Source organism: Oncorhynchus masou, chromosome 13, assembly GCF_036934945.1.
Source record: "Oncorhynchus masou masou isolate Uvic2021 chromosome 13, UVic_Omas_1.1, whole genome shotgun sequence".
NCBI lineage: Eukaryota > Metazoa > Chordata > Actinopteri > Salmoniformes > Salmonidae > Oncorhynchus > Oncorhynchus masou.
In genome coordinates, this window is record NC_088224.1 from 97,363,258 (window position 1) to 97,379,071 (window position 15,814).

Below are 15,814 nucleotides of genomic sequence, written 5' to 3' on the forward strand. Positions count from 1 at the left end.
TTAAGAAGGCAGAAACTAGGGCCTGTAGGAGCTGCCTTGTTGGTAGTGTTGTTAAGAAGGCGGACACTAGGGCCTGTAGGACCTGCCTTGTTGGTAGTGTTGTTAAGAAGGCAGAAACTAGGGCCTGTAGGACCTGCCTTGTTGGTAGTGTTGTTAAGAAGGCAGAAACTAGGGCCTGTAGGACCTGCCTTGTTGGTAGTGTTGTTAAGAAGGCAGAAACTAGGGCCTGTAGGACCTGCCTTGTTGGTAGTGTTGTTAAGAAGGCAGAAACTAGGGCCTGTAGGACCTGCCTTGTTGGTAGTGTTGTTAAGAAGGCAGCAACTAGGGCCTGTAGGACCTGCCTTGTTGGTAGTGTTGTTAAGAAGGCAGAAACTAGGGCCTGTAGGACCTGCCTTGTTGGTAGTGTTGTTAAGAAGGCAGCAACTAGGGCCTGTAGGACCTGCCTTGTTGGTAGTGTTGTTAAGAAGGCAGAAACTAGGGCCTGTAGGACCTGCCTTGTTGGTAGTGTTGGTAAGAAGGCAGAAACTAGGGCCTGTAGGACCTGCCTTGTTGGTAGTGTTGGTAAGAAGGCAGAGCATCAAGACTTCTCCAGGTTGGTGTTCAGGCTTCACCACCCAAAGAGACACATCAATATTTCTCCGTTCAATACATTCTGGAGTTAAGTACATTTTCATTTTGCTGTGGGATCTTATGCTTTAGTGGGCCTGAGAGTGCTACACAACCCCTCAGGTTGTTAAGAGTTACAAAATATGATATGAATACTGTAGATTGAAGCTGGAGCTACAGTACTGCTTTGGGCTCATACTTTAGAAAACTCATTTAACTATTGTTGCCATACCGAAACTACAGCTCAGTGTTCGACACCACATTGCCCACAAAGTTCATCACTAAGCTGAGGACTCTGGGACTTAACACCCCCCTCTGCAACTCAGTCCCCTCCTGTACTCCACATTGTCTCTGTTCTTGCACCCCCTGTATATAGCCTCCACATTGACTCTGTACCGGTACCCCCTGTATATAGCCTCCACGTTGACTCTGTACTGGTACCCCCTGTATATAGCCTCCACATTGACTCTGTACTGGTACCCCCTGTATATAGCCTCCACATTGACTCTGTACCGTAACACACAGTATATAGCCTCCACATTGACTCTGTACCGTAATACCCTGTATATAGCCTCCACATTGACTCTGTACCGGTACCCCCTGTATATAGCCTCCACATTGACTCTGTACTGGTACCCCCCTGTATATAGCCTCCACATTGACTCTGTACCGTAACACCCTGTATATAGCCTCCACATTGACTATGTACCGTAACACCCTGTACATAGCCTCCACATTGACTCTGTACCAGTACCCCCTGTATATAGCCTCCACATTGACTCTGTACCGTAACACACAGTATATAGCCTCCACATTGACTCTGTACCAGTACCCCCTGTATATAGCCTCCACATTGACTCTGTACCAGTACCCCCTGTATATAGCCTCCACATTGACTCTGTACCGTAACACACAGTATATAGCCTCCACGCGGACTCTGTACCGTAATACCCTGTATATAGCCTCCACATTGACTCTGTACCGGTACCCCTTGTATATAGCCTCCACATTGACTCTGTACTGGTACCCCCCTGTATATAGCCTCCACATTGACTCTGTACCGGTACCCCCTGTATATAGCCTCCACATTAACTCTGTACCGTAACACCCTGTATATAGCCTCCACATTGACTATGTACCGTAACACCCTGTACATAGCCTCCACATTGACTCTGTACCAGTACCCCCTGTATATAGCCTCCACATTGACTCTGTACCGTAACACACAGTATATAGCCTCCACATTGACTCTGTACCAGTACCCCCTGTATATAGCCTCCACATTGACTCTGTACCAGTACCCCCTGTATATAGCCTCCACATTGACTCTGTACCGTAACACACAGTATATAGCCTCCACATTGACTCTGTACCAGTACCCCCTGTATATAGCCTCCACATTGACTCTGTACCAGTACCCCCTGTATATAGCCTCCACATTGACTCTGTACCGTAACACACAGTATATAGCCTCCACGCGGACTCTGTACCGTAATACCCTGTATATAGCCTCCACATTGTCTCTGTACCGTAACACCCTGTATATAGCCTCCACATTGACTCTGTACCGTAACACCCTGTATATAGCCTCCACATTGACTCTGTACCGTAACACCCTGTATATAGCCTCCACATTGACTCTGTACCGGTACCCCCTGTATATAGCCACACATTGACTCTGTACCAGTACCCCCTGTATATAGCCTCCACATTGACTCTGTACTGGTACCCCCTGTATATAGCCTCCACATTGACTCTGTACTGGTACCCCCCTGTATATAGCCTCCACATTGACTCTGTACCGGTACCCCCTGTATGTAGCCTCCACATTGACTCTGTACTGGTACCCCCCTGTATATAGCCTCCACATTGACTCTGTACCGGTACCCCCTGTATATAGCCTCCACATTGACTCTGTACCGGTACCCCCTGTATATAGCCTCCACATTAACTCTGTACCGTAACACCCTGTATATAGCCTCCACATTGACTCTGTACCGTAACACCCTGTACATAGCCTCCACATTGACTCTGTACCAGTACCCCCTGTATATAGCCTCCACATTGACTATGTACCGTAACACACAGTATATAGCCTCCACATTGACTCTGTACCAGTACCCCCTGTATATAGCCTCCACATTGACTCTGTACAGTAACACACAGTATATAGCCTCCACATTGACTCTGTACCGTAATACCCTGTATATAGCCTCCACATTGTCTCTGTACCGTAACACCCTGTATATAGCCTCCACATTGACTCTGTACCGGTACCCCCTGTATATAGTCTCCACATTGACTCTGTACCGCAACACCATGTATATAGCCTCCACATTGACTCTGTACTGGTACCCCCTGTATATAGTCTCCACATTGACTCTGTACCGGTACCCCCTGTATATAGCCACACATTGACTCTGTACCAGTACCCCCTGTATATAGCCTCCACATTGACTCTGTACTGGTACCCCCTGTATATAGCCTCCACATTGACTCTGTACTGGTACCCACTGTATATAGCCTCCACATTGACTCTGTACTGGTACCCCCTGTATATAGCCTCCACATTGACTCTGTACCGTAACACACAGTATATAGCCTCCACATTGACTCTGTACCGTAATACCCTGTATATAGCCTCCACATTGACTCTGTACCGGTACCCCCTGTATATAGCCTCCACATTGACTCTGTACTGGTACCCCCCTCTATATAGCCTCCACATTGACTCTGTACCGGTACCCCCTGTATATAGCCTCCATATTGACTCTGTACCGGTACCCCCTGTATATAGTCTCCACATTGACTCTGTACCGCAACACCCTGTATATAGCCTCCACATTGACTCTGTACTGGTACCCCCTGTATATAGCCTCCACATTGACTCTGTACTGGTACCCACTGTATATAGCCTCCACATTGACTCTGTACTGGTACCCCCTGTATATAGCCTCCACATTGACTCTGTACCGTAACACACAGTATATAGCCTCCACATTGACTCTGTACCGTAATACCCTGTATATAGCCTCCACATTGACTCTGTACCGGTACCCCCTGTATATAGCCTCCACATTGACTCTGTACTGGTACCCCCTCTATATAGCCTCCACATTGACTCTGTACCGGTACCCCCTGTATATAGCCTCCATATTGACTCTGTACCGGTACCCCCTGTATATAGCCTCCACATTAACTCTGTACCGTAACACCCTGTATATAGCCTCCACATTGACTCTGTACCGTAACACCCTGTACATAGCCTCCACATTGACTCTGTACCAGTACCCCCTGTATATAGCCTCCACATTGACTATGTACCGTAACACACAGTATATAGCCTCCACATTGACTCTGTACCAGTACCCCCTGTATATAGCCTCCACATTGACTCTGTACCAGTACCCCTGTATATAGCCTCCACATTGACTCTGTACCGTAACACACAGTATATAGCCTCCACATTGACTCTGTACCGTAATACCCTGTATATAGCCTCCACATTGACTCTGTACCGTAACACCCTGTATATAGCCTCCACATTGACTCTGTACCGTAACACCCTGTATATAGCCTCCACATTGACTCTGTACCAGTACCCCCTGTATATAGCCTCCACATTGACTCTGTACCGGTACCCCCTGTATATAGTCTCCACATTGACTCTGTACCGTAACACCCTGTATATAGCCTCCACATTGACTCTGTACTGGTACCCCCTGTATATAGTCTCCACATTGACTCTGTACCGGTACCCCCTGTATATAGCCTCCACATTGACTCTGTACCGTAACACACAGTATATAGCCTCCACATTGACTCTGTACCGTAACACCCTGTATATAGCCTCCACATTGACTCTGTACCGTAACACCCTGTACATAGCCTCCACATTGACTCTGTACCGGTACCCCCTGTATATAGCCTCCACATTGACTATGTACCGTAACACACAGTATATAGCCTCCACATTGACTCTGTACCAGTACCCCCTGTATATAGCCTCCACATTGACTCTGTACCAGTACCCCCTGTATATAGCCTCCACATTGACTCTGTACCGTAACACACAGTATATAGCCTCCACATTGACTCTGTACCGTAATACCCTGTATATAGCCTCCACATTGACTCTGTACCGTAACACCCTGTATATAGCCTCCACATTGACTCTGTACCGTAACACCCTGTATATAGCCTCCACATTGACTCTGTACCAGTACCCCCTGTATATAGCCTCCACATTGACTCTGTACCGGTACCCCCTGTATATAGTCTCCACATTGACTCTGTACCGTAACACCCTGTATATAGCCTCCACATTGACTCTGTACTGGTACCCCCTGTATATAGTCTCCACATTGACTCTGTACCGGTACCCCCTGTATATAGCCTCCACATTGACTCTGTACCGTAACACACAGTATATAGCCTCCACATTGACTCTGTACCGTAACACCCTGTATATAGCCTCCACATTGACTCTGTACCGTAACACCCTGTACATAGCCTCCACATTGACTCTGTACCGGTACCCCCTGTATATAGCCTCCACATTGACTATGTACCGTAACACACAGTATATAGCCTCCACATTGACTCTGTACCAGTACCCCCTGTATATAGCCTCCACATTGACTCTGTACCAGTACCCCCTGTATATAGCCTCCACATTGACCCTGTACCGTAACACACAGTATATAGCCTCCACATTGACTCTGTACAGTAATACCCTGTATATAGCCTCCACATTGTCTCTGTACCGTAACACCCTGTATATAGCCTCCACATTGACTCTGTACCGTAACACCCTGTATATAGCCTCCACATTGACTCTGTACCAGTACCCCCTGTATATAGCCTCCACATTGACTCTGTACCGGTTCCCCCTGTATATAGTCTCCACATTGACTCTGTACCGTAACACCCTGTATATAGCCTCCACATTGACTCTGTACTGGTACCCCCTGTATATAGTCTCCACATTGACTCTGTACCGGTACCCCCTGTATATAGCCTCCACATTGACTCTGTACCGTAACACACAGTATATAGCCTCCACATTGACTCTGTACCGTAGCACCCTGTATATAGCCTCCACATTGACTCTGTACCGGTACCCCCTGTATATAGCCTCCACATTGACTCTGTACCGTAACACCCTGTATATAGCCTCCACATTGACTCTGTACCGTAACACCCTGTATATAGCCTCCACATTGACTCTGTACCGGTACCCCCTGGATATAGCCTCCACATTGACTCTGTACCGTAACACCCTGTATATAGCCTCCACATTGACTCTCTACCGGTACCCCCTGTATATAGCCTCCACATTGACTCTGTACCGTAACACCCTGTATATAGCCTCCACATTGACTCTGTACCGGTACCCCCTGTATATATGTAGCCTCGGGTATTGTTATTTTATTTTGTTACTTTTTCATTTTTCTTTATTACTTCTTAGTAAAGACTACAGGTCTGATCTGGGACCAGGCTACTTAGTAAAGACTACAGGTCTGATCTGGGACCAGGCTACTTAGTAAAGACTACAGGTCTGATCTGGGACCAGGCTACTTAGTAAAGACTACAGGTCTGATCTGGGACCAGGCTACTTAGTAAAGACTACAGGTCTGATCTGGGACCAGGCTACTTAGTAAAGACTACAGGTCTGATCTGGGACCAGGGCTACTTACGTTCTGCAGGTTGAACTGGAGCTGCTGTTTGTAAGGCTCAAACTCGTGAGCGAGCTCATATCCTTCGTGGTAGAACGTGAACAGACCCTGCAGGAAGGCCAGCAGCTGAGAGGGACAAAAGAGAACACGAAATCCTCACTAATGTACGGCTGTATAAACTTGAACATTTAGCGGTTGTTGACTGACTCCCAAACGGAGTACTTCACTCCGAGCTGGATACTAAAACCTTTACTTTACCGGTTCCACAAACTCAAACTTCTTCTTCTCTTGGACCTCCTGAATCTTGAAGACATACTCCAGGGAAGCATCATAGAACACCTGCCTCTCCCTGTCAATCTGTGTGTCTGCCTGCAGGTTGACAAACAACAGGTTAACGTTAGGACCAAGGGAAAGGCAGTGTGTGTGTGTGTGGGGGGGGGGGTCTGCCTGCAGGTTAACAAACAACAGGTTAACGTTAGGACCAAGGGAAAGGCAGTGTGTGTGTGTGTGGGGGGGGGGTCTGCCTGCAGGTTAACAAACAACAGGTTAACGTTAGGACAAAGGGAAAGGCAGTGTGTGTGTGGGGGGGGCTGCCTGCAGGTTAACAAACAACAGGTTAACGTTAGGACAAAGGGAAAGGCAGTGTGTGTGTTTGTGTGTGTGGATACGTGTGTAATTGTGTGTGTGTATAACTGTGTGTGTGCGTATGCATGCGTGTGTGTGTGTGTGTGTGTGTGTGTGTGTGCATGGGCACGTACATGTCTCTGTGTGTGTGAATGCATGTCTGTGTTGCGTCTGTGTACTGTGGAGGCTATTTGAGAAAGGGTTAATGGTTACACCATCCGGGTTTAGAGAGCACTCTTCCGTGTGTTTGTCTGTGAAGGTACTGGGTAACCAGCAGGATAAACAGTGTTGACATTGTGCAGGTGACCTTAGAAAAGCTGTGTTTCCTATATAGTGCACTACATTTAACTAGGGCCATTTAGGACACAGACATCCATTCATCACAAAGGCCTGTCCAGGTGCTTGAAGCAGATATAACATGTGCTCATAGTTAGCAACGTGATGTCTAGTAACAAGGACTTACCTCTTGTTTTGTCTCGTAACTGGGATAACTGGGACCCACCTCTTGTTTTGTCTCGTAACTGGGACTTACCTCTTGTTTTGTCTCGTAACTGGGACATACCTCTTGTTTTGTCTCGTAACTGGGATAACTGGGACTTACCTCTTGTTTTGTCTCGTAACTGGGACATACCTCTTGTTTTGTCTCGTAACTGGGATAACTGGGACTTACCTCTTGTTTTGTCTCGTAACTGGGACTTACCTCTTGTTTTGTCTCGTAACTGGGATAACTGGGACTTACCTCTTGTTTTGTCTCGTAACTGGGATAACTGGGACTTACCTCTTGTTTTGTCTCGTAACTGGGACTTACCTCGTGTTTTGTCTCGTAACTGGGACACACCTCTTGTTTTGTCTCGTAACTGGGACATACCTCTTGTTTTGTCTCGTAACTGGGACTTACCTCTTGTTTTGTCTCGTAACTGGGACATACCTCTTGTTTTGTCTCGTAACTGGGACATACCTCTTGTTTTGTCTCGTAACTGGGACATACCTCTTGTAAGAACGGCTCTTTCTTCCTGGAAGACAAGGCCAGATGCTTCTCTAGAACGGTGTAGTATTTCTCTGTCTCCTTGTCAAACTTCTTCTTCCCTTCCTGAGAAAGACAACAGATTAAAACATAGAAACTCCTCAACACACAGTGCAACGTGATATACCAGTCTCTTGACAAACATTACTGTAGCTATGTCCCAATTATCTGTCCTCCTTCTCCAAGTTTGTCCTTGTTAACTTCCATTCGCTGATTTGAAAGGACATTACTGGAATAATACATATGGTGGAAACTCCCTCTAGCCCAGGGATGGACAACAAAGAAATCTGAACTTATCATGTGGGGCCCACAGTGGCTCGCGGGTCTGCTACCCACATCCATACCACACACATGCAGTCGGAGCTGGCCCTAGCTTTTAGAAGGTCCTAGCCTTTTGAAGGCCCTAAGCAGTCGGAGCTGGCCCTGGCCTTTTGACGGTCTTAAGCAGTCAGAGCTGGCCCTAGCTTTTAGAAGGTCCTAGCCTTTTGAAGGTCCTATACAGTCAGAGCTGGCCCTAGCCTTTTGAAGGTCCTAGCCTTTTGAAGGTCCTAAGCAGTCAGAGCTGGCCCTGGCCTTTTGACGGTCTTAAGCAGTCAGAGCTGGCCCTAGCCTTTTGAAGGTCCTAGCCTTTTGAAGGTCCTAAGCAGTCAGAGCTGGCCCTGGCCTTTTGACGGTCTTAAGCAGTCAGAGCTGGCCCTAAGCAGTCAGAGCTGGCCCTGGCCTTTTGACGGTCTTAAGCAGTCAGAGCTGGCCCTAAGGAGTCAGAGCTGGCCCTAGCCTTTTGAAGGCCCTAAGAAGTCAGAGCTGGCCCTAGCCTTTTGAAGGTCCTAGCCTTTTGAATGTCCTAGCCTTTTGGAGGTCCTATACAGTCAGAGCTGGCCCTAGCCTTTTGAATGTCCTAGCCTTTTGAAGGTCCTATACAGTCAGAGCTGGCCCTAGCCTTTTGAAGGCCCTATACAGTCAGAGCTGGCCCTAGCCTTTTGAAGGCCCTATACAGTCAGAGCTGGTCCTAGCCTTTTGAAGGCCCTAAGCAGTCAGAGCTGGCCCTAGCCTTTTGAAGGCCCTAAGCAGTCAGAGCTGGCCCTAGCCTTTTGAAGGCCCTAAGCAGTCAGAGCTGGCCCTAGCCTTTTGAAGGCCCTAAGCAGTCAGAGCTGGCCCTAGCCTTTTGAAGGCCCTAAGCAGTCAGAGCTGGCCCTAGCCTTTTGAAGCCTCTAAGCTACACCCACCTCTGGAGCAAAACATTTCAGAAGAACCTGTCTTGACAGAGGAGAAAAACAAATCTTGCAATATTGCCATGGGGCGGAGAGGAAATGTTTTCCGTTTTTAATATGATATCTGAGTGAGAGTGACTCACAAAATCATTATGGGCCCCCTGGGCAGTACTTCGACAATGATTACTACAAGCTTAGATAGCTGGCCGGCTAGACTAACTTACAAAAAAAAACAATGTTTGTTGACACGGACTATATTAGTGACTGTCATAACAACAACAAAACTTCGGAAACTCAACCAAGTTTCGCAATTGCACCTTGTGTATTCTAATATTCTAACTCTCAACAGGAAATTGAGACTCTGTTTGAGTAAAAAATAAATCTCTCTCTCTCTCTCTCTCTATCTATATATATATTTATGTATTATTTTTTCTATTATTTTGACAAGATAATCGAGTGACTGTTCTCACAATGGAAATACATGTCCTCAAAGATGGAAGGCAAACGGGAGGAGGCGAGATCAGATGGGACCATTCTAGCCAATGAGAGGACAAATAATTGTGTGAACAACAGGCACAACTCTGATATAAAGATGTCGAAATGCCACCTACGTCCTCTTATATCAGTCCATTCATAACTTCTTCGAGATAGGGGGCGCTCTTTTAATTTTTGGATAAAAAACGTTCCCGTTTTAAACAAGATATTTTGTCACGAAAAGATGCTCGACTATGCATGTAATTGACAGCTTTGGAAAGAAAACACTCAGACGTTTCCAAAACTGCAAAGATATTATCTGTGAGTGCCCCAGAACTAATGCTACAGGCAAAACCAACATGAAATTTCATACAGGAAATGGTCCAGATTTTGAATGCGCTGTGTTCCAATGTCTCCTTATATGGCTGTGAATGCGCCAGGAATGAGCCTGTACTTTCTGTCGTTTCCTCAAGGTGTCTGCAGCATTGTGACGTATTTGTAGGCATATCATTGGAAGATTGACCATAAGAGACTACATTTAACAGGTGTCCGCCCGGTGTCCTCCGTCGAAATTATTGCGTAATCTCCAGCTCCATGCGCGTTTCCATTTTCTTCAGAGGAGAAAGTCAACTGCCACGAATGATTTATCATCGAATAGATATGTGAAAAAGACCTTGAGGATTGATTCTAAACAACGTTTGCCATGTTTCTGTCGATATTATGGAGTTAATTTGGAAAAAAGTTTGCGTTGTAATGACTGAATTTTCGGGGTTTTTTCTTACCCAAACTTGATGAACAAAACGGAGCGATTTGTCCTCCACAAATAATATTTTTGGAAAAACTGAACATTTGCTATCTAACTGAGAGTCTCCTCATTGAAAACATCTGAAGTTCTTCAAAGGTAAATGATTTTAATGGAATGCTTTTCTTGTTTTTGTGAAAATGTTGCCTGCTGAATGCTAGGCTTAATGCTATGCTAGCTATCAATACTCTTACACAAATGCTTGTTTAACTATGGTTCAAAAGCATATTTTGAAAATCTGAGATGACAGTGTTGTTAACAAAAGGCTAAGCTTGAGAGCAAATATATTTATTTCATTTCATTTGCAATTTTCATGAATAGTTAACGTTGCGTTATGGTAATGAGCTTGAGGCTATAAATAGGATCCCGGATACGGGATTACTCGACGCAAGAGGATAACAACCACACCATTACAAAACTTCTATTCGGTCAAATAAGCCTCATGTAGCAAATTACATTTAAAACATGTTGCTGACACTCTCATATTGACCTCCTCATTTCGTGGTCTTATTTTCGAGTATATACTCTCACTTTGCCTATTCCTCTGTGGATACACCCTATTCCTCTGTGGATACACCCTATTCATCTATGGACAAACCCTATTCCTCTATGGACACACCCTATTCCTCTATGGACACACCCTATTCCTCTATGGACACACCCTATTCCTCTATGGACACACCCTATTCCTCTATGGACACACCCTATTCCTCTATGGACACACCCTATTCCTCTATGGACAAACACTATTCCTCTATGGACACACCCTATTCCTCTATGGATACACCCTATTCCTCTATGGACACACCCTATTCCTCTATGGACACACCCTATTCCTCTATGGACACACCCTATTCCTCTGTGGGTACACCCTATTCCTCTATGGACAAACCCTATTCCTCTGTGGATACACCCTATTCCTCTGTGGATACACCCTATTCCTCTGTGGATACACCCTATTCCTCTATGGACAAACCCTATTCCTCTATGGACAAACCCTATTCCTCTATGGACAAACCCTATTCCTCTGTGGATACACCCTATTCCTATATGGACAAACCCTATTCCTCTATGGACACACCCTATTCCTCTATGGACACACCCTATTCCTCTATGGACACACCCTATTCCTCTATGGACACACCCTATTCCTCTATGGAAACACCCTATTCCTCTATGGACAAACCCTATTCCTCTATGGACACACCCTATTCCTCTATGGACAAACCCTATTCCTCTATGGACACACCCTATTCCTCTATGGATACACCCTATTCCTCTATGGACACACCCTATTCCTCTATGGACACACCCTATTCCTCTATGGACACACCCTATTCCTCTGTGGAAACACCCTATTCCTCTATGGACAAACCCTATTCCTCTGTGGATACACCCTATTCCTCTGTGGATACACCCTATTCCTCTATGGACAAACCCTATTCCTCTATGTACACCCTATTCCTCTGTGGACACACCCTATTCCTCTGTGGATACACCCTATTCCTCTATGGACACACCCTATTCCTCTATGGATACACCCTATTCCTCTATGGACACACCCTATTCCTCTATGGACACACCATATTCCTCTATGGACACACCCTATTCCTCTATGGACACACCCTATTCCTCTGTGGATACACCCTATTCCTCTATGGACAAACCCTATTCCTCTGTGGATACACCCTATTCCTCTGTGGATACACCCTATTCCTCTATGGACAAACCCTATTCCTCTATGGACAAACCCTATTCCTCTATGGACAAACCCTATTCCTCTGTGGATACACCCTATTCCTCTATGGACAAACCCTATTCCTCTATGGACAAACCCTATTCCTCTATGTACACCCTATTCCTCTGTGGACACACCCTATTCCTCTGTGGATACACCCTATTCCTCTATGGACAAACCCTATTCATCTATGGACAAACCCTATTCCTCTATGGACAAACCCTATTCCTCTATGGACAAACCCTATTCCTCTGTGGATACACCCTATTCCTCTATGGACAAACCCTATTCCTCTATGGACAAACCCTATTCCTCTATGGACAAACCCTATTCCTCTATGGATACACCCTATTCCTCTGTGGATACACCCTATTCCTCTATGGACACACCCTATTCCTCTATGGATACACCCTATTCCTCTGTGGATACACCCTATTCCTCTATGGACAAACCCTATTCCTCTATGGACAAACCCTATTCCTCTATGGACAAACCCTATTCCTCTGTGGATACACCCTATTCCTCTATGGACAAACCCTATTCCTCTGTGTACACCCTATTCCTCTGTGGACATACCCTATTCCTCTGTGGATACACCCTATTCCTCTATGGACAAACCCTATTCCTCTATGGACACACCCTATTCCTCTATGGATACACCCTATTCCTCTATGGACACACCCTATTCCTCTATGGACACACCCTATTCCTCTATGGACACACCCTATTCCTCTATGGACACACCCTATTCCTCTGTGGATACACCCTATTCCTCTATGGACAAACCCTATTCCTCTGTGGATACACCCTATTCCTCTGTGGATACACCCTATTCCTCTGTGGATACACCCTATTCCTCTATGGACAAACCCTATTCCTCTATGGACAAACCCTATTCCTCTATGGACAAACCCCATTCCTCTGTGGATACACCCTATTCCTCTATGGACAAACCCTATTCCTCTATGGACAAACCCTATTCCTCTATGTACACCCTATTCCTCTGTGGATACACCCTATTCCTCTGTGGATACACCCTATTCCTCTATGGACACACCCTATTCCTCTGTGGATACACCCTATTCCTCTATGGACAAACCCTATTCCTCTGTGGATACACCCTATTCCTCTATGGACACACCCTATTCCTCTATGGACAAACCCTATTCCTCTATGGACAAACCCTATTCCTCTATGGACAAACCCTATTCCTCTGTGGATACACCCTATTCCTCTATGGACACACCCTATTCCTCTATGGACACACCCTATTCCTCTATGGACACACCCTATTCATCTATGGACAAACCCTATTCCTCTATGGACACACCCTATTCCTCTGTGGATACACCCTATTCCTCTATGGACACACCCTATTCCTCTATGGACACACCCTATTCCTCTATGGACACACCCTATTCCTCTATGGACAAACCCTATTCCTCTATGGATACACCCTATTCCTCTGTGGATACACCCTATTCCTCTATGGACACACCCTATTCCTCTATGGACACACCCTATTCCTCTATGGACAAACCCTATTCCTCTATGGACACACCCTATTCCTCCGTGGATACACCCTATTCCTCTATGGACACACCTTATTCCTCTATGGACACACCCTATTCCTCTGTGGATACACCCTATTCCTCTATGAACACACCCTATTCCTCTGTGGATACACCATATTCCTCTGTGGACACACCCTATTCCTCTGTGGATACACCCTATTCCTCTATGGACACACCATATTCCTCTGTGGATACACCCTATTCCTCTACGGATACCCTATTCCTCTGTGGATACACCCTATTCCTCTGTGACACCCTATTCCTCTACGGACACCCTATTCCTCGGTGGTTACACCCTATTCCTCTATGGACACACGCTATTCCTCTGCCTATTCCTCTGTGGATACACCCTATTCCTCGGTGGATACACCCTATTCCTCTATGGACACACGCTATTCCTCTGTAGATACACCTTATTCCTCGGTGGATACACCTTATTCCTCTATGGACACACGCTATTCCTCTGTAGATACACCCTATTCCTCTATGGACACACCCTATTCCTATGTGGATACACCCTATTTTTCTATGGACACACGCTATTCCTCTGTGGATACACCCTATTCATCTGTGGATACACCCTATTCCTCTGTGGACACACCCTATTCCACATACTTCCGGCGCCGACAGAGATGGCCGCCTCGCTTCGCGTTCCTAGGAAACTATGCAGTTTTTTGTTTTTTTACGTGTTATTTCTTACATTACTACCCCAGGTCATGTTAGGTTTCATTACATACAGTTGAGAAGAACTACTGAATATAAGATCAGCGTCAACTCACCATCAGTACGACCAAGAATATGACTTTCGCGAAGCGGATCCTGTGTTCTGCCTTTCAACCAGGACAACGGAATGGATCCCAGCCGGCGACCCAAAAAAACGACTTTGTAAAAGAGGGAAACGAGGCGGTCTTCTGGTCAGACTACGTAGACGGGCACATCGTGCCCCACTTCCTAGCATTCTTCTCGCCAATGTCCAGTCTCTTGACAACAAGGTTGATGAAATCAGAGCAAGGGTAGCATTCCAGAGGGACATCAGAGACTGTAACGTTCTGTGCTTCACGGAAACATGGCTCACTGGAGAGACGCTATCCGAAGCGGTGCAGCCAGCGGGTTTCTCCACACATCGCGCCGACAGAAACAAACACCTTTCTGGTAAGAAGAGTGGTGGGGGCGTATGCCTTATGGCTAACGAGACGTGGTGTGATCACAGAAACATACAGGAACTCAAATCCTTCTGTTCACCTGATTTAGAATTCCTCACAATCAAATAGACCGCATTATCTACCAAGAGAATTCTCTTCGATTATAATCACAGCCGTATATATCCCCCCCAAACAGACACATCGATGGCTCTGAACAAACTTTATTTGACTCTTTGCAAACTGGAATCCATACATCCTGAGGCTGCATTCATTGTTGCTGGGGATTTTAACAAGGCTAATCTGAAAACAAGACTCCCTAAAATGTATCAGCATATCGATTGCGCCACCAGGGCTGGCAAAACCTTGGATCACTGTTATTCTAACTTCCGCGACGCATATAAGGCCCTGCCCCGCCCCCCTTTTGGAAAAGCTGACCACGACTCCATTTTGCTGATCCCTGCCTACAGACAGAAACTAAAACAAGAAGCTCCCACGCTGAGGTCTGTCCAACGCTGGTCCAACCAAGCTGACTCCACACTCCAAGACTGCTTCCATCACGTGGACTGGGACAAGTTTCGTATTGCATCAGACAACAACATTGACGAATACGCTGATTCGGTGTGCGAGTTCATTAGAAAGTGCGTTGAATATGTCGTTCCCATAGCAACGATTAAAACATTCCCTAACCAGAAACCGTGGATTGATGGCAGCATTCGCGTGAAACTGAAAGCGCGAACCACTGCTTTTAATCAGGGCAAGGTGACTGGTAACATGACCGAATACAAACAGTGCAGCTATTCCCTCCGTAAGGCTATCAAACAAGATAAGCGTCAGTATAGAGACAAAGTAGAATCTCAATTCAACGGCTCAGACACAAGAGGTATGTGGCAGGGTCTACAGTCAATCACGGACTACAAGAAGGAAACCAGCCCAGTCACGGA

At 46.1% G+C, this 15,814-nt stretch overlaps 1 protein-coding gene across 2 annotated transcripts in view; it reads right to left on the bottom strand.

Moving 5' to 3' along the window:
* Window positions 1-15,814, bottom strand: part of LOC135553260 (rho GTPase-activating protein 42) — a 240,268-nt gene that overhangs the window by 119,605 nt on the left and 104,849 nt on the right. For both annotated transcript variants that reach the window (XM_064985435.1, XM_064985434.1), the window contains exons 5-7: window positions 7,897-7,998; window positions 6,543-6,653; window positions 6,306-6,410 (exon numbers count right to left, since the gene is read on the bottom strand). In XM_064985435.1, coding sequence (XP_064841507.1) covers window positions 6,306-6,410; window positions 6,543-6,653; window positions 7,897-7,998 — 318 coding nt within the window. The remainder of the gene's footprint in view (window positions 1-6,305; window positions 6,411-6,542; window positions 6,654-7,896; window positions 7,999-15,814) is intronic.